Source organism: Lepidothrix coronata, unplaced genomic scaffold (assembly GCF_001604755.1).
Source record: "Lepidothrix coronata isolate B3197 unplaced genomic scaffold, Lepidothrix_coronata-1.0 Scaffold114, whole genome shotgun sequence".
Lineage (NCBI taxonomy): Eukaryota > Metazoa > Chordata > Aves > Passeriformes > Pipridae > Lepidothrix > Lepidothrix coronata.
The window spans coordinates 560,670-583,173 of record NW_016690294.1 but is presented as its reverse complement, the minus strand read 5'-3'; the positions used below and the strand labels follow the sequence as shown (position 1 = coordinate 583,173).

At 38.9% G+C, this 22,504-nt stretch overlaps 1 protein-coding gene across 2 annotated transcripts in view; it reads left to right on the top strand.

Annotated features, from left to right (window-relative positions):
- The window catches only part of ZZZ3 (zinc finger ZZ-type containing 3), a 51,241-nt gene that overhangs the window by 3,973 nt on the left and 24,764 nt on the right, over positions 1-22,504 (top strand). For both annotated transcript variants that reach the window (XM_017824896.1, XM_017824895.1), the window contains exons 2-3: positions 16,154-16,303; positions 17,974-19,542. In XM_017824896.1, coding sequence (XP_017680385.1) covers positions 18,026-19,542 — 1,517 coding nt within the window. In that variant the 5' untranslated portion in view covers positions 16,154-16,303; positions 17,974-18,025. The remainder of the gene's footprint in view (positions 1-16,153; positions 16,304-17,973; positions 19,543-22,504) is intronic.

Genomic DNA, 22,504 nt, shown 5'->3' with positions numbered 1-22,504 from the left:
TTTGTTATACAAATATAATGTTATTTAAAAGCAGTTTGTGTTCCGTGTATTAGAAACAGATTTCAGTCTTTCGTGGCCATTGCTAAGTGATAGTCACAGTATGGAAAAACCTGATTAGAAATGTATCCTGTCTGTTACATATGGTAGTTTTAAACAAAATTTCTCCTTTGAGGCTTTTTTTTTGAGGTGATTTAAAAATATTTTATTAAATTGGAAGAGCTAACCTTGACACAAATGAGTTGTTAAAGCTTTTTAGAGATAAAAGTGCTGGACAATTTGATGGAACTGTTTTGAACTAAAATCAGTTTAATCACTTACTCTGCACTTTTTCTGTTCCATATCAACTGCCTCCATCCCATGTGCCCTTGTTCAAGTGTTTCTGGGTTTTGAGATTTGACAAAGCTGCCTTGGGCTTAATGGCAAGTGGGGGATAGGCTTTGTGTCACCTGTGTGTGTGCTCTGGAATTAGGAAAAGGTTAAAGTGCTGTCACATTCCCAACGTTTAAGAAGAGTGCAGAGGATTCACATAAAACAGTGCTGTCACTCTACTGTAGCCTGATGGTAATTAGGCTTTTAGTACATTTTTCCATCTCCCCAATTATATGGATTGCATTTTATGTACACTTTCACCTCACAGGGTGTGATGGTTCTGTTTGTTGTAATTGCTGGGAAATTGGGACTAAACCACTGGGAAACAAAGTGTTGGGAGCTGAGCGGGCACCGGGTTCAGGTCCTGGTGCAGTGTTTGCTTATGTAAATCTAAAAATCAATACAGGAGGAATGCAAACACTGCTCACTGTATTAGAGTGATGTCAGGAAAAGAATTTGTTCCTTTCCTCTAATAATTTTAAGTCTTGCAGGGATTTTCCTCCTGCGTATCCCTGCAGTACAGAGGCCTTTCTGTAGCACATTCTAAAGGGATCAGGGTCTCTTATGCAGTCAGAGCACAAAGGCTGAAGTCTTAGGCAGAGACAGATGCACCTATTCCCTGAGCTCCAGGAGAAGAGCTCAAACTGAGATGCAATTGTCACCCAGAACTGCCTGGAAAAGGCTGGTTTAACCTGGACTTTGGAGCAGGTCATGGAGATTTGACTGGGGCAGCATCTGGGCAATGACTGACTGAGGACCTGGAGTGAGAATCTAATGGCAACAGATGCTGGGGTTTGTTTGCTTGTGGGTTTGGTTTTTTTCTGTTTCTAACGTACAAGATTTCTTTGACAACTTTAAAATTTGTATTTTAATAATCATTCTAAAATTAGAATATATTGGTACATGTTTTCCCCCCACCTCTTTTCATGTACTTGCACTTTCTGTGTCTCTAAAAGTCAGAGTACAACTAACAGCGAGTTTTACAGGTTAGGTAGACATGTTTATATTGCTTTTGTTAGTAAGCATTCTACTTGGGACTTGAAAAGATTTGACAGTGTTTCTGTGCCTTGCTGTGCTGCCAGCACTGTTCTTTGGGCATTTCCTCAAAAGCTGGACTTCAGGAAAACGGGACCTAACCAGATGTTCTCAGGTCTTCTCAGTCCTCAGTTGGCAACTTTTCTGGTTTTGTTTGGTTTGGGTTTATTTATTTATTTTTCTATTTTGTCCTGGAAAAATAGGCATAATGAGAAGCCACTACAGCTTATGGTTTGTTTTTGTTTGGTTGGTTGGTTTTTTAACCAATGTCCTATTTTTATCAGAATCTCGGTGTTTATTGCATCAGTTTTCTGGAAATTCTGCTATATCCAGTGCATTGTAAAAAAAATGAAGAAAGACTGAAAAAAATCATTATTGGCAGTATCATTGTAGAGGCTGCAGTAGGGCAGTTACTTTTCACATATATATGGATAGTTTTAAATCCATCTGTGAGGAAGTGGTTTCTAACAGAACAAAGTGTAGTTACATCATTTCTCTTAAGTGAGGTCAGCTGAGAATTTTTCTGGATCATATAATTGGGAATCCAGTGCTCCTTTGTTAAGGGGATTCCTAAAATACTTCAGATGAGAAAGGTTCTTCACATATCAGTCATCTGACAGCCAGTGCTCAAAAGGACAATGAGAAACATTTACTCTTTTATGATGTCCTAGAGTAGATAAGCTCCCTCACACCTCTCCCACCCCAAAGCCAAGTCTTTTTCACATTTCTTTTCTTACTTTACAGTTCGTTTTGAGGCTTTTTAGATTCAAAGTCTTATCTCAGTGTGCTTCTTGACATGTTTTTTGAAGGTCTTAGTTGTTGTTGAACCAAAGAGAATTTTGCAAATGCTCAAGAATCCTCTGTGGTTCGTTCTCACAAATGCATTGCTTTGTGGGGTACAGTTTGCTGTCAGGACCGTTCAGATTATACAAGTGTAAAGGAACAGATTTGTCTTTTGTTGTTTTTTTTTTGTATGACTGCACCACGGGAAAACCCCACACCAACCACATAGGTAATTAATTTCTTGTTAAAATTTCAGTTACTGGTGAATTCCAGTGACATCTCTCGTGATCTGAAAAGATCTCTGGTTAATTAAAGCCCAGCAGTGCTTTTACTGAGAATTCCCATATTGCATGAGGGGTTACTCTGTTCTTCAGTCAGAATTCTGAATGTAGAGAGGGGATGTTTGGCCTCTCTTGCAGGTTATGGAGGTAAAGGCAAGCCAGTTACTGTCATTGTATCCAGTGTGACTCATGTCTCATTGATTTTCCACTTGAGAGGTGACTCTGGTGATCAGACCTTTGTGTCCTGCTGTTAGGGTATATCTCATAATTGAATTTACTTGCAGTTAGATCAACTACCCTTCAAAAAAACTTGTTGTATGTCTGTATTTACTGGGCCCAAGAAATTCTCTCAAAGAAACCATCCCAAAAGGTCAGGAGATTCTCTGTGAGAAACAGGAGAGCTCTGGAGAGGCTTTTCTGTGTCATATTCTTGGTACCATTTTCAGTTTTGATTTGTGTGTCGCTCCAGCTTTGTTACATGACTTGTACCAAATAATCATGTGGACATTTCATCTCGTCCTGTCTGTTGTGTCAGCAGGCCTGACCTGTAGCAGTGGCATGAACTAGAATTAAGTTCTGTTTGCTTATCCTCCCTTAAATGTGCCCTCCCTGTGCGTGGGCTGTGTTACAGCTGCTTCGCTCCTTGGTTCGCTCCCGTGACTGCTTTGAAACAAAAGTTTGCTTTTCTAATACTTAGAAATTAGCTTCTGTTGAAGGCTGGACAACTGTTGCTTTTTGACCTTCACTGACTATATTTTCCATAATGAGACGATGTCAAAAAGAGCCCAAGGGCTCGAGTCAGTAACAAATAAGAATATAGAAAGTTCCTGGTTTTTTTTTCCCCTCGGGTGCCTTTTTTGTGCCTCAGGTTGTGGCAGTGAAGGCTTGCATCAGCTGGATTTCAGTTAACTTTTCAGTAGGATTTTAGCAGCTTTATATTAAAGTGAACAGTAAACCAGAATGAAAATAAAATAAAACATGACACGGTGACCCCTGCTTTGCAGGAAGCAGACACGAAGAATGCTTCCCCCAGGGAGTTCACAGCTTCACAATAATACAGGTTATAGCCGGGCAGTACAGAGAGAAACAGCACCGGGGTTGAATTATTTCCTGTGCATCAGTTACAAAATATCTTTATCCTCACGGTGGAAGTTTAGAGTTCCAAGTTAACAGGAGTAACTGTGCTGCTTAGGCTTACAAAGCACAGGGTAGAGCCTGAGAGGAAGGCTTCACGTTACAGCTAACCTGATCCAAGGAATGTCTGTCACCAGAACCCAGAGTGGTGGCCCCTGCTTTCCACTGGCACCTGTGCTCATTTGGCCATTACACTGAGCCTGTCTAGGAAGCTAAACTAGGAGAAAAATGCCTCTTTTGTAAGGATTTGTGTTTTCTCAATCAGCTCACTGTGAGATGGGATTGAATACCAAAGCAAATACATGGCAATAATAAGGATGATGCTCCTGAGAGTTGCAGGGGAGTGGGATTGTCCCTTTTTGCAGATTAAATCACTTAAGGGTGATATGAAACCTCGCCTGGGAAGTCCTGTTGCAAAATTCAAGAGAGAAGGACTCACCAGCCTGTGAGTCCACCCTGTTGATGAGGAGTGAGAGGAGAGATGGATGTGGCTTTGTTTGCTAGAAAGGCATAAGGAAAGTGGTGGCTTGGACAAAACAATAAATGAAGGAAATGCTCCTTTGGGAAGTCTCTAAATGGATAGGAGTGAGCAGGGGTAGAGAAAAGACCTTTGCAGTAGGTGGGAGGCAAAATGCTGAGATCCTTATGAGAGTGACCCACTTGGGGTGGGAGTGAAAACCTTTCTAAATCAAACCAGCTGCTAAAAGAGGGTTCAGTCTCTAAAGAAGCTGTTTTGCCACCCTTGTAGCCTTTGCTGTCAGTGAATGTGTAACCTTGGACAAAGGCTCCTGCCCCCATCAACTCATTTTTAATTATGATTCTCTGAACTCACACATGGATTTACATTTTTATTTCCTCAGTGGCTGTTTAAATACACACACATTGTAGAGTCACTCCTTTCTCACCACTAAAAGCCAATTAAAAACCAAAAAGTTTTAATGTTTTCCTCAGCTGAGCAAGGATAATCCAGTGTATGCACAGAGAACTCCAGAAAGGAAGCAGTGCCCACCTTAGCTGGCATGTGATTCGGGAGGGGCATTTTAACTGAGAATAGGCAGGTGTCTGAGATGTTAGAAGATGGTCATTTCAATTTTGAACACCAGTACTCTAAAAATTTCAAACTGTGTCTGTGGCAAACTCAGAAAGCTCCTGGTCACATTGGTTTTGGTCTTGTAAAAAATAAGCGTTTGGAGGGTCTTAGGACCCTCATCAGGTGCTAAGATGATACAAATCTGATGGCTCTTCTATTTCACCACTGTCTTGAGTCAGAAGGATCTCACAAAATGGGTATTAAAATAGAAACAGACTCACTGTCAGAAATGTGAAGTAATACATAAGAACAGAATAACTTTATGCAAAAAAACCCCCCAAGCCTTACTTGAAATCAGCTGTTTCTTAGACATTTCTGTAAAACCACCAGCTCAGTTTTCATGAGGTGTCAAAAAAAATAGTGTGGAGTATTGTTAGAAAGAGGTCATGACATAAAATATTAACTATTCTGTGGTAAAAAGTCTCTGACTTGCAGAGGCCATGCTTGGAAAATTATTACCCCACACTGATCTGTCTGCCAGAGTTGGGACAGAAAAGGGCAATAGGAATAATCAAAGTTTTGGAATGGCTCCTTTATGCAGAGCACCAAGGAGATAAACCAGATAAAATATACATTAATTCTGGGAGTGTACAGCAAAGGTATGTCCTCAGATACTGTGAAACTAATTTTTAGAGGTATGGGGCTTTTATGTAGTCTTTTTTTTCCTCCTGTTATCTAGGAAGGAATGTGTTTAATTGCTTATTGCCCTCAGAGAGATAATGTATCACTGAGTTATGAGGGCTTTGTATGTGCAAGATACAGCAAAGGCTGCTTAGGAGATACATTCTTACTGTATTTATTTTTCTTCTTTAATGGCTGTAGCATTGTGCTGTGGGTAATACAGTTGTTCACAGCTGAATAATTTCATTTTTTTTTAACAGAAATTGTAGATGTTCTCCAAGATAATTGACAGTCGGGGTTTTTTTTTTCTATAGTGTTTTTAAAAAGGTTAAGCAGTTTTATGGATGGCATGTAAACTAGATTTGTCAATGAATTCTTACTTAATATTTGATGTCAGCCCTTCAGAGGTACTAAGTAAGGGACAGGCAAAGCACTTGGTTTGATGTAGTGCTGTTAGATTCCTTGGATGAGTTTGAAAAAACTGTGCCTTAGAAGGAGCCAGTGAGGCTTTTTTAGGACATCACTGGCAAACTGTAAGTGATCTATTATTAAAAAGAACCCTATATAGAGTCTTCTGCTTGATATCTTTGTAACTGTGCATATGACTGTCAGAGTGAATCAGTGTGATTTCTAACTTTGTAACTGCTTTCAGTGATTATGTTCAAATTCATACTCTAAAAATTTCAAACTGTAGCTGTGGCAAACTCAGAAAGCTCCGGGTCATGTTGCTTTTGGTCTTGTAAAAAATAAACATTTGGAGCAATCATATCTCTATAGCTGAATGCTTCACAGGGATAAAACAGGAAAAGCATCAGTTTTACCTTGTGTTTGTGTCAGTACCTAAGTCCCTGGTAAATAAGGTAACCATTTAGTCGAAGGTTTATCGAAATTCTTCACATGAGAAGTTTTTAAATATTTGATACCTTAAATATTTGATACCGTGTGTGAGCAATCCCGGTGTGCAACACGGAGACAAAGCCTGTGCCTGTGGAGAGCAGGAGCTGAACTGCAAGTGCAGATTTGGTCCTGCTGGGCTGGGTTGGCCATTTAGGGAAGTGTCTGAACTCAGCAATCTGCTCAGGATGAGGATGGGAACGATCTCATCACACTCCCTGAGCCACCTTCTGGCAGCTTCCACCGTTCCCTGAATGCGGGATAAAATGAGCTGAAGGGAGACAGGAGCTCTTTTTTTTCCCCTTTGTTCTTGTGCTTTGAGAAATTCTCCAGTGGCTGAACCTGGAACTCGAATAGCCTTTTAATGTTCCTTCAGTTCTTTTACCTGATGGCACAGACTAAATGCGAGGAATGGTAAAATGAGCATCTCCTTTTTATTTGTGGCAATAAATATCATCAAGAATTTGAGATCCCATAGCCAGACATGTATTTTTATGTAAAAGGTTAAACGCTCTAATTGCTGTTCTATTAAAATGTGGTCCTAGTTTGCCCTGTATTATTGAATTAATAACTGATGATGTGTAAAATCCATGGAATATTACGGTGGCCCTGAGTCCTATTGTCTCGAGACAAAGGAGGAAAGTCAAATCTTTGTGAGAAATTACTTCGTTTTCAGAAAATTCAAGTGAGAAAAGGCAAGGTGATATTTAAAACCTTGAAGTCTTATGTGTTCTAATAGGGTAGATACAGCTGCAAACACACACCTGGGTTCCTAGTGCTGAGTGGATCTCTTTGAAGCACCTCTGATGGTGTAGTTGCAAAGGCATGATTTATGCATGCAGTAGCTTTCCATCATTGATAATACCGTGAATTTTTTTGTTTCTTCATCCCTGGAAAAATGGATGTAGGCAAAGTCAGAAAAACTGAAGTAGAAGGGGGAGCTCTGAGTAAAACACAGAATTTTTATTCTGCTAATTAAAGAAAAAGCAACCAGAACAGCAAGTGAAAGCAGAATGGAGAAAGAGTTAAAGCTGAAATGCTGTGAGTTGCATTGGGTATCTAATCTTGTAGCCTTTCCTCTTTGCCAGGCTGTGGGTCTTTGCACCCACTTGTAGAAATGAAAATGTAGAATTCTCTTTTACGAACACATCAGTAGGGTAGCACGAATGCTAAAAATTTATGGGAGCTCAGGGGAAGTTCATGGGAGAGAGATTCATTGAAGTTTAGTAAATAGATAGAAATCACATATGACTTAAGAGGACTCTGAGCTAAAAATAGTGGGAAGCTGTAAAGGTATTATATATAGCAGCTCTTGCCTAACCATCTGCTTCTCACTGCTCTTGGAGACACAGCACTGACTGCACAGACATTTGGCTTTACCCTGGGTGAGAAAAGAGGCTTGAAGTTAATAAAGTTCAACATAATTGATTTGCATTTAAATTTCCTGAGGAAGGAGTTTTGAAACCGAGCAGTCAATTAAGGTGGGGAGGGAAGTTTGTTTGTGCTCAGGTGACAGGTCTGCTCCTGTGCTCAGGCAATAACAGGCACATCCCTTCTGCTTTGTAGCTGTAGTGCAACATCTCAGTATCTGGAGCACAGAACATCTTGAGAAATGAATTCAGAATGAATTTTTCACTTACTAGGCAGTCTTTCATTTTCTGCTTCAACAGTGAGCAGGGGTTTGACAGTAAATTGTCTCACCTAACTGCAGGAAATCATAAACTGAGTGTTGCAAAACAAAATCCTGATAAACAATAGGAATCAAAGCAGAATACTTGGTTATTCCTTGTATCACAAAGTTGAATAAAAGAAGCAAAAAGAAAACCATATAGAGGGTAAACTGTAGCTATAATTCAGCATTGTGTTGACAGGTTAATGGTAGGCTTAGAGTAACAGTGTAAAGTCTCAGAAATACTTGGCAATGCCTTTTAAATCTTTAAAATATGTATATTTAGCAAGTTAATAAGATGCATGGAGAAGAAACAGCCGATGCGTAGTGGCACTATGTGAAAAGTATCTTCTGACTTAACCTTTCAAGAGAATAAATTTGTGACTTTGAAAGAGTAAATCAGTGTGAATCAGACTGGTCTGAATTTTAACTGTGCTGAGGGCTGTAGGAACTGCAAAACCTACGAGCAGGCCTGCATCTAGATGAAAAATGAAAGTGGAGCAAACCAACCTAAAGGTTATTTGTCAGTGGTCTCAGGAAGAGCAAAGAGCTGTAGGAAAAGAACAAACAGCTGCCTGGATTTTTACAGGGCAGCAATGACATTTGATGCCAAAGTGTTCAACTGAAAAAGATGTTCATATTGAGAAAGCAAGAGTAACCAAAAGGCTGAGATTTTAAATGTAAATGTAGGCCAGACAGAACTTCCTTTGTATTTCCAGTTAGTAATGTCAGCATAGGCCAGGCAGAGCACAGAAAACCTAGAAAATTAAATGCAGCATATTGTTTATCAGTGAATGCACTGGCCTACAAAGACCTTCTGAGCAAGCAAGAGAAGAAAGCAAAATGGCAGTCAAGCAAAACAAAATTGCACATGGTGCAATCATAGTTCTGTTTGGATTATATATATTAGAATAAAAAAGTTAACCAGGCTACCACTGTGCTGTTAAATCAAGAAAATTGTAGTCATCTATCCTGTCTGAAAGTAGCTGGATGTAAATGGAAGCACCTAGAAAAAGTAATGTACTGATTGAACTGGGGTCACTCTTATAACAAAGTTTATGTATTTTCAAATGAAGGCCCCTATTACCAGCAGTTACACTGTAATTAAAGGAAAAGGTACATGGTAATGTTCATATTGCAGGTCTGTTTTCCTGTGCCCAGAGACAGGACAGCAGTACAACAGAAGGGGGCTGCTCTCTGTTCTTTTAAGAGCTTTTAAAAAATGTGGTTCCTAATGCATTTAAAACCTTCAGTACTCACCAGTTGAAATTCCCAAGCCAAGTAGACTGGAATATGTATAACAGCCTTCTTACTCAGAGCACTTAAATACAGAGTGAACATACAGGGAGAATGTCAGACTCCAGAGGGGTGTGAAACCTCTGCTTGACAAGCTCAGTGTCGGTTATAAAGCAGAATTTGGAATAAATTGTGAGGCGTTTGTAAGTGCTGAGATCTGCAGTTTTGGGAGAAAATTTTTGTCTGCCTTCAAGTGCTCCTGAGGAGAGAGGGTCATTGTTGGTTAGGTGATGCTGACACGCAGCTCACAGAGCAGGAGTGTGTTCGGAACCGCTTGAAAGACCATCTGCAGTTAGACCAAACAGCAGAGACAATGAAAATAAACAATATCCTGTATGGAAGGCTGGAACAAAAAGGAGGGAGGGGTCCTTTTGCTGCAGATCACTATTTTGAGAACTGCCACAGCGTTGAGGTACCAGCACAGGGGTATAGTAATGAAACATTTCAACAGCTGTAGCATCTCAGGCAGTTTCTTGTAGAAAAGAGATGTTTCCCTGCTGGCTGCACACCAGAGACGTGACTCGGTGTAATACAATTGTATTAATGTGTCAGAGTCAGTCTTAGTCCAGCCACAGGAGCTCTTAGAAATGACTGCCAGTCAAAACCAAACACCAGGCAAGTCCTTTACAGTTGGACACGATGATCTTCAGGGTCTTTTCCAACCTCCATGATTCCGGGATTTGATGGCAGCAGGCTACTGCTGTGTTTAAATTCAAGTTTAAAGCTGACACTGTTTTATAAGCTGTTCCATGACTTTGTAGAGCCCCTTCCATGTGAGAGTACATCTGGTTATGTGGAGCCTGGTGCTGTAATGAAAGGCAGTGTCAGCTGGTGTGGCAAGGGATGCCTGGAATTTTGGGATGCCTGGAATTCTGGGAGCATGAAAATGCACTCGGTGAGGAGACCCAGCAGGGCCACAGCTTGGCTGGGACAAGCTGCATTGGTTTTCTTTGTAGATTTTGGGATAGTTCTGGGCTCGCCCTGTGCCCTCAGTCTGTCTAGAATGTGTTTTAAGCATTCAGAGCTATAATTCAGATCAACCCTTTGGGTGTCCCTCTGTTTACTGTTGTCACTGAGTAGTATTTGAAGCCTTTGGCCAACTTGGCAACCCCCCTAAATTTATCTGGGAGTAAAACACCTCACAACTGTAGAGAGTTTGCAGCTCTCACAAAAGTTGAGTCCCCTTTTGAAGGGGGTTTTAGCCCAGCAGTTACCTGCTACCCATGGTTTGCAAGCAGTGTGGTCAGGACATGTATACACTGGAATTTGCCTCATGTGCCCCTTCTCCAAACTCTCTGCTGTGGGTCACTTTGTCATCGTGACACACTTCTGAGTCTTCTGGAGCTGCTGCTGGAATTTTGCATATAAAAAGCTCTATTAATTGGTGCATTTCAAATGCGTGCCCTTGACTGAAAATCATCGGGGATAAAAATGTTCTATCCAGTGTTTCATACAATATGCACTTTGCAGTGTACTTCAGAGAGTGGCATTTTGTCATTTTTTTTGCAGTCATTTGTTTGTAGTCATTGCTCCAACAGGAAATCAGAGTAGTGGTTTCCAGTGTAGTATTCTAGAAAAAGGACAAAACTGGCTTATCTTGGAGGTTTTAGGAAAAAGCAAAGGAGCACTGCTTTTCTCCATCAACTTCCTTTTCACCTGTAAACTGTTAGCAGGATTATTAAGTACTTGATGGCCCCTTACATTTGCAGCCTACCTATTGGAAAAAGCAGTTTTTTAAATGCTAGATATTTTCTGTGTATTGCAATAATAACTTCTTTAGGAAGAAATATTTTTCCTATTTATGTAGAACTATCTTCTGGCTGTGGTTAAGAGATTAAATAATATTGGAGTCTATTCTGCTAGGGGAACATTTTGATAAGTGGTTACTGTAATCAAGTTAGTGTAATTAATTTTATAATGAGCTTTTGAAGAACCTGTGTGATTTAATGTATCTCCAAGATGTTAGTCACACGTGTTGGTAATCCTGCAGAGGAGATGTTCTTTGGATAACAGGAAAGCTAATTAGCAATTGGATGGTTTCAGATGAAAAAGGCATATTATAATTTAGAGTGGGCCTTTCACCTGGCATGATAAAGTGGAGTGGGCAGGTGGGATGATAAGGATACAGAGGGATGGGCAATAAATGAGGTTAACTGGGACATGGAAGTTATTTCTTTCATAGTCTGAGTTTAATTTTCTTGATAAGTTAATTGTATCAGACAACAGTGACTTCATTGACTATGTATTAGTAGTATTTATTGACTACATATGAGTCAATAAAGTAAGTTCAGCAAGGGTGTTTAGCTAAAGCCTTCTCTTCATTCAGGATAAATGCAATTTGTATTAAATGATGTTACAGTAATTGATAATTTTTTTGCATTTTTAAAATTAGTTAAGATGACACATTTAAGATTAACACACTCTTTGGTGTGTTGAAGTGTGGAATGTTGTTTATTTTTAGCTGCTCTCCCTACCTGTCCATTCACCTCTAGCATTCCCCTCAGCCTGCCCTCAGCTCAGCTCCACCAGCAGTTTTGTTCTCAGGCAAAGGCTTCTCCACCCATTCCAAATTCCAATTTCTTACTCCAAAATACGGAGGTAGAAAAGCCTCTCGAAGAAATAGTCAGATGTGTCTTAAGCAGTAAGAGGGGTTTAAAATAATTTCCATATTTGTGCACAGAAATGACTAATTATTTTGACTGGGAATTCAGGGGAGAGACAGTAGGGTGGGAATATCAGTCTGAGACAGATGCTTCAGTGTATAATTTCAGCACAAAGTCTAATTTGGCCAAGATACAAGAAACTGAAAGCAGTTTAAGTGTTTTAGACTTTAAGGAGAAGAAATTTCGTACAGTGGTTACTTTTTTGGAGTTCTTCTGCAGAGTCACACTTGTGTAATTCATATTTAGTGTTATAGGAAGTAATTTTGCAGTGTTATCCTGGAATGTTTGGCTGGAAGAGGGGTGATGCCTTTATTTTTTTCCTTCTCTTACTTGAGAATAGGTTTGTCTACCCCGGGTAACCCATCTGTTTTAAGGAAGAAAAATCTCATATTGAACTATCCATTTTGGTTCTTAGCCAGTTTTAGTTTTGAGTAAAACATCTCCCTTGTTAGTTTGCTAGCTTTTAAAACCTGTTGAAAAGTTCTTCCTACTATTCTACTTCTTTTTTTTTCCATTTTCTTTATTTTATCTTGCTATCCTTTTATATACAATATAATTAGTCCCATTCTGTGTTTTGACCATATGTAATATAACCTTCCTGTGTCTGAGACAGCTGAAATCTCAGAGTAATTCCAGTACCATTTATTTATTTTTATTGCATTTAACCTTTCATTATAGCTTTAAGCTGCTTATTGTTGTATTATTATTTCAGGTAAGATCTTCACGATGTCTTTTGGTGGAGGTTATTTCTATCATTTGAAAGTATTGCTTATTTTGATGTGATGTAGACTCAGAAAAGTACAGTGCTGGTTCCAGAAACCTGGTTCCTTGCTAATGTAGTTCTGCAAAGCTCAGGATGTGTGGGAAGAGATGCTGGCGTGCTCTAGATGTGATAGACTGCTGAATAGAATTTGTTAAATGAAATTCATCCCTAATTTAGTAGTACTGCTTTGTTAGGAAGTGATACACATTCTGTGTGGAGATAATCCCAAATCCTGATAATCCCGTGGCTGGGCAGATTCTCTTCTTTTCAGAGGTGCTTTTTGTTTTTTTTTTGTCTTGGGCAAAAAAAATTCTCTTTTTTAAGTAACATGCCACTGCTCTGCAGAGAATTTAAGAACTGCTATTTTATACCACAGAGATCCACCACTTTTATTTATTAGTTTTAAGTCATTTATGAATATTTGCTTTAGAGATACACAGTAAAGTGGTGCCAGGCATGCTTAAAATGGACAAATTGGTTTTTTCTTTACTGGAATAATGGGGTCTGGAGTGTATTCCTGATGAGAAGGTAATGGTGGAATGATCAGGGTGTCTCTAGGCAAACACAAAAGCTCATTCAGGGTACTTTTGGTGTAATTATCTGTGGAAAATGCAAAACCAGAAGGGGCAGGAATGTGGTGTCTTACCTAAAGTCACAGATATTTTAATACAGTTATATTAAGTCTAGAAAACCATTAGGTCAATGAAACAGGGTTTCAGAATTAAATATTTTGGGATGAGATATAGGATAATTGAGTGTACATTGTCTCAAACTAGGTAAATTATGCACGGTCTTACACCCTCAAATCCCACATTATCGTAATTGGTACAGATGTGTGTCGGCTTGTTTTCTTTCCCAGAAAATGTTCTGGGTTTTGGTGTTAGAAAGATTTGTGTAAAAGTGATGGTCTGTTCTGAAGTGTTACAAGTTGAAAAAGGTAATGGAAAATCTGGCACGGATTTCATTCTTTTTAAAAAAGAATAAAATACATTTTAGAAAAGGAATATACATTAAAGCCTCCCAAGTTCTGACGACAGAAATGAGTGTGATCAAAAGTCTTTTGACTGAACCCCCACCCCCGGTACACAATTTTTTTGTTTGTTTGTTTAATGTTGTATGTAATGTTAATTTATCCATCATAAGTTCCATGTATATAAAAAGCTCCACCACAGTTCTAGCAGAGGTTTTTGTTGCTTTGCTGCTTTCAGGTCTTGTTTACACCCAGCATGTTCATTTATTGACCACTTCTCTTCATTGTTTCTTTTCTAGCTCAGGGCCACGTTGAACATACTTTTAACTGTACCCAGGTTTCTTCATTCCTTTAAACAATTGGGCTCATACTTCATTCCTGATAGACAGGATTCATTTTTAGTGGAACCAGAATATGTTGTTTCTTAGCTGATTCTCATCTTCCAACTTAAGAGTCTTTATCACATTATTCCAGTGTTCTTCATTAAATGTTGATGTGGCTCCCTGAAGAAGGGCTTAGATCTAAAAGCATCTTTAGTTCCCCTTGCACTCCTTATTCCAGCTCATAAGTAGCTTCTAAAATGAGTGGTGTCCAAAACATTAAATTGCTCTTCCACTGAATTTCTCTGCCATGGAAGATATGGTTGTTCTGTGTGAAAACAAAGTCATTGTAGTTGGTTGTGCAATGTCAAGGAATAATAGTTAATTTTCAAGACAGTTTTTCCAGGGAAACTTTTGGGAAAAATTATTTAATTGTTCACTTGGTAAGCCCTTGTGAATGTTGTTTTCTAGGTCTTGAGCTGCAATTAAAGTGCAATCATTTCAGTGTGTCCTGCTTAAAGTTTCCAGTTTTTAAAAATAATTATTCCCTCCCCTCAAACTGCTGCTGAACAAAAAAATCCTGCCTGGGTAGAATTTCTTTCCCCTGCCTTGGTTTCTCCTCTTGTGATGTTTACACAATTTTTTGCTGTGTCTAAAATGATTTTGCTCTCCCCAAAGGCAAACAGGCCCAGCAGGGGTTGTGTCGTTCCTGCTGTGAGTAAAATAAGGTTGATTTGGGGGAAGAACATCAGGAGAGATGAGTTGTACAGATCTGGCAAAAGACTGACGTTACTGTTGCAGCCATTCCTGAAACAACTGATGAGAATGTCCTTTACTTAGGGACTGGTAAAGTAATTAAAAATTCTGAGATTAGGTCTCCTTCTGATTGACCCACTGTTATGTTTTGTTTAAAGATTTTTTTTCTGTATTTTTTTATTTTTAACAAAGTTGCTGAGCTTTGGTGTTTTTGTTGAGGTGTGTTTGTTCCTTACTTTTGGTATCTCCATGTGTGTCTTTCCACAGGAAAGGCAATAATATGGGTTTTAAGTAACTTGCATTTTCAAGTGGTTTTCCTTGCCTTTTTCTTTTGCCATTCTTTATTTCTCTTATTATCATGGTAGTTCTCTGCTGCTTGTTAAATTAAGAAATCCCACTGAAAAATTGAAACCTGATTTGATTTAATTATCTACATAATGGAATTTATGATACTTGATATAACATCACTGTGGAAGCATCTTGTGTTATTGAATTTCACTACAACTAGACATAATTAATCTCTTATTTAGTTTATATTTTGAGTTGGCAACTTAATAGTGAATTCATTTTCTGCTCTTACCACTCTGAAATCATAACTAGGATGAAAGTAAAGACAGTTTCCAGTAATCTAAGTATAAAAACTGTGTAGAACGAAAAATATGGAGAAACCTGCCAGCTTGTGTTTCACATCATGAAGTGTTTGAATTGTCAAGATGAAAATGAGCTCTTTTTTATGAAGTCAACAGAACATGAAGAAAGCTCCAGTAGCCACAATTCTTTAGTGATTTATGGTGCCTCCAGAGCAGTAGGTGTTCTGTTAGATGGCACTGCTGGGATGTTTTTTCAAGTCACAACCATTGGGCATTGGCAAAGGTGCCCAAACTGGTGACAGCAGAAGGCATTGTCTGACTTTGTGATCTACAGATTTATCTCTGTCTTTCAATATCTGAGTTCTTTCACGTTCACTATAAACAGGGTGTACATGTTGTTTATACATATTGTTTTCCTTGGATGTGAACTCTAGAGAGCATTTCAGTCCTGTTGTGGAGGAGAAGGTTGTTCAGGGATTTGGAGCCAATATACGTTCAGAGTTCTGCTCAGTTAATTAAAATTAAAGAGCAGAAATAATTGTTTTTCACCGTGTATCTAATTATAAAATACATTTGACAATGCATTTCATAACTCATTAGTTGTAATACCTATCACTGCTTGTTTTCTTGTGTCTCTTCAAATGTCTTCTGAGGTTTGAACACATGACTGTTCATTTGCTTACACATTTAGTGTGTGATACACAGAATCACTTAGAAACTACCAAAAAAGATGTTTTACATTTGAAACCTAAATTAGTATTTCACATTCTTTATAGCATCCTGTTCTTTCTTTAGGTAGGACGCTTTTAAAATTGATAATTTCTTCTTAAAAAAGCTTTTACTCTTTATACGCCCTGTTGCATTTTTCATTTGCAATGATTTAAGTGTTTTATTGATATCTTTATCTTTTTCTCAACAGTTTTCAAAGTCTTGTTAATGTGATGGCATAAACTAGTAAAGCACTTGGATCACACCATGGATATCAGCAATGGTGATTGATGTTATTTCAGTGGCACAGAGTCTGCTGTATGAAATGCCACAAGTTTATATTTCTTCTACCTTTGCAATGGTAAGTTTTTTACACTTGTACTAAGTGAATAATAACTTTTTATCTTGTCTTTAGAAAGTCACATATCAACAAGTCAGTTAAGATTTATTCTTACACATGGTTTCTAATGTCTGTTGAGTGCAGGGGTAATTACTGACCAAAGCATGCATTTGAATTTGGTTTAGTTTATTTTATTGGTATTGATTTGAGGTCTATTGGTTAAGAGTGTGCTGGTCTTGTGCCATTCTTTCTTTTCTGTGCCAGGACCGTGTGACACTTAAATAGTAGATTTGTGAGAATTTATGTTCTTTTTTTACCTCCTTTGCTGAACATGAAAAACACCTCTTGAAACCATTTTCTCCCTTTGTCGTTTTCAGCCTTTCTAAGTAACGTGGGAAAGGTTTGATTCCATATTTAAAATTTTAAGTCTTCACATCACGTGTCGGTTGAACAGGTCTGTATAACCTGGGATTTGGTAGATGAAGAAGGGAAGGCCATTATGCACAAATGTGAATCTGTTCATTAGCATGGCTGTTGTGACAGGTCTGTGGTGATGTGCAGTTTGACACATTGAATTTTTAAAGACTAAATGAATAGAAGGCTAAGACTGAACTGATCTCTCTTAAAAATGTTATTTTGAGGTTGTCGAGTACTCTCACATTTCATCCTGAAATGTGAAATACAGACACCCTCTAATGGGATGTTTGAAACTCACCTTTGAGTTTGAATTTACTTAAATCTGATGTCGGTGATGATTCATCTCATGGGAAGTTTAAAAGGGGAGGAGACTTGGGAAACCAGCTGGTCCCTCAGAGGAGATTGCTGAGAGAGCCGGGCTTTTTGTTGTAAGTGATGCAAAAATACACCTGGGGATAAGAAAAAATATTTTCATTCTAAAGACAAACACTGGCACAAATTGCTTGGAGAAGCTGTGGAATATCTGTGCTTTTTCAAGACCCAGCTGGTGGACAGTGTCCCTTGTAACTACATCTGAGTTCAGTCCTGATGTTCATTTGGACAGGAGGTTGGACAGGGTTGCCTCCCAGAGCCCTTTCCAAGTGGAATGATTGTATGATTTTGATTCAGAAATGTTGTTTTATTTCATTTTTACTCTTAATGACTGTAAGTATTTTTTTTACTGCTGTGTGCTCTATTTTTCTAATTCCCTGTTAAATTAGAATTGCAGTTCTCATTAATAAGTGATTGGGTTTTGCTTTAAGCAACAAATGAGCAAGCAAATGTGATTTTAATGGTTTACTTCTCAGTGTGTGAAACCATGTAGCTGGAAACAGTGGGATATTAGGAATGCAATCTTATACCTCTTACTTGAACAGACAATAATACCAGTACATTATAACATAGGTACAATACATAAAACCAGTATATTTTAGTAACTGGAACCCAAGTGGAACATTCCAGCCTTGCATAAGGCATAAATACGAACAACATTCCCACACAAGTACCAAAGCCAGAACAACCACAAATACCAAGTCAGCTACTTTTGTAGCTGAGATGGAAAACTTTTTACTGACCTAAGGAAATAGCACGGGAAGAAGTGGTGTGAATACATTGCATGGACTTGCTCAGTTTTACACTGGTACATTTGTGACAAAATATTCTTTAGATTTGCCGTGTCCAGAGGTGGTTTTTAAGTATTTTTTCCTGACTGTTTCGTTTCCATTTTGTTGAAGGTTTCCCAATGAGTGGATCAGGATGAACATACTTTAGGGGACTCGCCATAGTATGGCTGCTTCTCGATCTACTCGTGTGACAAGATCTACAGTGGGTTTAAATGGTTTGGATGAAAACTTCTGTGGTAGAACATTAAGGAACCGGAGTATCGCTCACCCAGAGGAGGTTTCACCCCATCCTCAGATCCGATCCAGGTCACCAAAGAAGAGGCCAGAGTCTGTGCAAACTCAGAAGGGCAGCAACGGTGGGAGAACTACTGATCTGAAACAACAGAGCGCTCGGGAATCGTGGGTGAGCCCCAGGAAGAGAGGGCTGTCTGCTTCGGAGAAGGATAATGTTGACAAACAAACTGTGGAAAACAGCGATAAAAAGCCAGCAGAGCCTGTCTCACCGGTCCTGAAGAGAATTAAGCGCTGCCTGCGCTCCGAGGCACCCAACAGCTCCGAGGAAGACTTGCCTCCCAAAGCAGAGAAGGAGTCATTGGAGCACAAGAGCTTGGTGTCGGACAATGACGCGGCCCCCGCGGGGACTAAGCGAGCTTGCCGGTGTCTTCTACTGGATGATTGTGAGAAAAGGGAAGTTAAAAAGGTGAATGCCTGTGCAGAAGGGTTTAATAACTCTGCAGTCGTCGAAGAGGTTGCAGGTTATCAGACTGTCAATGGAGTTGGTGAGAGAGACTCCAATTCTCTGAACTGTGATGACTGTCAGCTTGACGGGAACGCGAAGCAGAACAGTGCTGGTTCCCGCCCGCCCAAGGACAAAACAGTAGCAGAAAATGGAAACTCATTTGCCCCTTCTTCGTTGTTGCTCAACAGCAGCAAAGAGGACAGCGTTGTAGACCATTATGTGCCTTGCACAAACTCCCAAGAACAGGTAAAGTTAGAGGACCACAAAATAATAAATGACTGCTCGCCTGAGGAGCGTGGTAGTCAGGCATACGAGCCAGCTCCAGGGTCCTTTTCTGAACTCCAGCCATCTTTGTTAAGGGATTCGGAGGAGGAGGTGGATGTTGTAGGAGATAGTAGTGCCTCTAAGGAACAGTGTGCTGAAAACACCAATAGCAACCCCAGTGCTCAGCATGACAGTGCATCAATCTCAGGGGAACCTGAACCACATCCTTCAGTGCTGAACTGTGCCCCAGCCCCGGTGACGTCGATGTTGGAACTCCAAGAACACAGATACACGCTGAGAACTTCCCCACGAAGGGCTGCCCCTGCCAGAAGCAGCCCCACTAAAAATAACTCCCCCTGTAGAGAAAACGGACAGGTCGAGGAGAATAATCTTAGTCCTACTGAAAAGAGTGTCCCTGTAGGTATTAATAATAATAATATCAATGGATCTCCCAAAAAGTCCGAAGAAATTAAACAGAATGAAAAAGAGAGGAATTGTAATACGGGGGATCATGGGAGTGATGGACTAAGAAAGCCACTTTCTGAGACTAGGCTTGTTGCTGGATATGTTCCATCTGCCAAAGAGAGTGCCAACATCCACACTGCAGAGGAGGATGAGGAAGAGCCTGATGTGTATTACTTTGAATCAGATCATGTGGCATTGAAACACAACAAAGAGTATGTGTAACTATGGTAACCATGAATTCTGCTTTTGTTTCTTACCAAAAATATATATATAAATCATTAAGTATTTAAAGTCCTTCCACAAAAATTTCAGTGCTTTATAATTTTCGTGCTCTTCAGTCTTCATTTTTCTTCCTTGTTTCTACCTCAAACGAAATTTAACTCTATTTAATATGCAGTATGGTACAGCAATGTGGTTTATACATTTCTAGCAATAGGAATTCTTAAGCCAGAACTTGCTTTTTTGGGGGGAGGTTTTTGTTTGTTTAAAAATGCATCTGTTATCTCTTTTCTCTTAAAAACTATCTGGAAAGATAAAAACAAAGGTATAATAACTTTTAATTAGATTTCAGTGATTTATCAGCAATATTTATGCAATAGGCACTGCAGATACAGCTTATGCAATTAGCATTCTGCTGTACATAGAATTTAAGGTTGGAGACTTTCTTAAGAGTGTCACGAGAAAGAGTCATCATTATCGTGTTAAGGAAGATTAATTGATCAAATGCAACAATTCCAGAACTTTATCCAGAGTAAATTATGTCTACATTGCTACTTACATTCGTTAAATGTAAATACAGACGTGTTCAAATTATTATTATATAATGCAGATGATCTTCAGTTTACTTCATGTGAAGGGTTGAGCCACTGGTGGTAGTTTCTGTAAATGATCCCAGCACAGTTCCTGTGGATATGGGGCACAAGGCACAGATGACTGTTTAATCCAGCATGACTGGGTTTTTGATATTAGAGTTGCATGATTTTTATAATGAAATCTTGTTCGGTCTTGGATCTGAATAAATCATTTTAATCAGAAAATTTGGAATTTGAGCATGGTTTAGACAAACTAGGATTTCAAAATAACGATCAAATATCTGCAGCTTCAGCCGTCAGTCCAAAGTGGACACTTTCCCTGGTAGATAGAAAACAGATTATTGTTCCCTAAATTGTAAATGGGAAAAATGGACTGTTGTCTTTTGACTTCTTTGGATGCTTTAATGTCTGTGTGTAATATGACTGTCTCTGATGTTAGCACACAGATCCAGGAGCAACGGGGGATTTTTTGTATTTATTAGGAAAAAAAATTGCAGAGATCACATCAGGCAGTTTTAGCAGAATTAGGCAGATGCAGAGAATTCCAGGTTTCCATGCTGTTAATGTAGGTTTAGCTAAAGGCAAAGGCTCTTCCCTTTGCCTGGGGTGTTTCTGGCTGAGCAGAGTATTGCTGGTGTTCTGTTCATCAGAGCTTCAGGTGCTGCACAGCTTTGCCCTTCCTGGCCTTCATCAGTTTGGGGGTACAATGGTTGATTTTTTCCTCTGGTTTATATCTCTCTTCTCTCTGAAAAGCCAACTCAGAGAGACATTAGCATCTTGTCTAGCTCCAAGAAGGCATTAATATCATTCTTTGAATGTTGCCACAGAAGAAAAAAAAAAATCTATATTCCTGTGTGTCATAGAAGCAATTTGATATAGCTGCAAACTTACATTATTCCTTGTTACATTACATGGCTCGATGACATGCATATTCATACAGCTGTTTGCACTCTCCAAGAAATTATTGTGACTTGATAAAACAGGAATATCCCAAAACCTTCAAGAGCTGTTGATAAGACTTGCTACAAGGAGAACAACTAAGTGTATATTGTAGTATTTCTGTATGAATTTTGTTGCTTTTTGAATCCTGACGTGTTTGAACAACATTCATGTATTAATATTTCTGGGAAAACTGGATTATATAATGGGAAAAATAACCATCACAGATTACAGAATATTATTATTCAGAGAGAAGGCTGAAATGATGGATGTTCCCACAACCTCTCTATTAAAATAGATCTCTCCTACAAAGACAGATATGAGATCTCTAAACAGAAATTTTACCACAACACAGACATTCTTGTAGATAATAACAGACTGATCTGGGGGGTTGTGTAGTTGTAAAGTATTGCTAATGTTAATTTTTCTGTTGCTACGCACATAATTGGAATTTTTGTGTATTGTAATTCCTCTCAGAAAAATATGGTTTGGTGCATATTTGAGAATTTTGCTTCTGTGTTCTGGCTCAGAACCGTTTGCATTTTCTCTTGAGATGCTTTCATCAAGACTGAACTTGTAGATTTAAATCTTCTTACACTGCTGAATTTTATGTGCTGTGCTCAGTATTTTGCATATGTCTTTCCTCAGGAGTTTCTCATATCTCTTTGCTGTATCTTTTTATAGTGTAATTCTTTCTCATTCTGCAGTAGCTTACTTTAATTTTCTATCTTGTTCACTGTTTTATTCTCAGTACTTTTTCCCCTTTGCCCAATGTTTCATTTAGTGCCCTTTTTTCTTTCTTTTTTTTTTCTCCTTCTTCCTCTCTGCTTGCTTTGGAGATTTGCAATGCTTGGCAGCTATTAGGTTGCACAAGGGGAGAAATCTCAAAATCTCAATTTGACTTTTAGCTCTGGGTTCTAGATGAAAATGTAACTGAGGAATTTGAGTTTTCACCTCCATATAATGTGTTATACAGTGCATTTCTGAGATTCTGTGAAGTGCAGTTGGCCTTACAGGAACCACTTAGGGCTGTGGGTGAGATCAATAAAACACAAGAATTAGATACAAGCAGTTGCCTACAGGCATTTAATTGCAGGAGTTAAGACCTTATGTTTGCTCAGTAGATGGGTATTTTCATGTCTCTTTATTATTTCATAGTATTTAAAATCATAATAGCTGCACTGGCATTTAAAATGAAGACAGATTAAATGGAAGATTTTAATACACCTCTGAAAAGCCAGTCTTGTGAATTCTTCCCTGTGATGGGTTGTGTTGTTGCAGAGACCTTGGAAAGACAGAGGACCCTGTAGGATCACACGGTCACATTTAATATACACTTGACAATTCACAGGAATGCTGTTTCTCTTTTGATCCACTTTTAATACTGTATAAATGGGAGAAAAGAAACGTTTGTGAAGTTTCC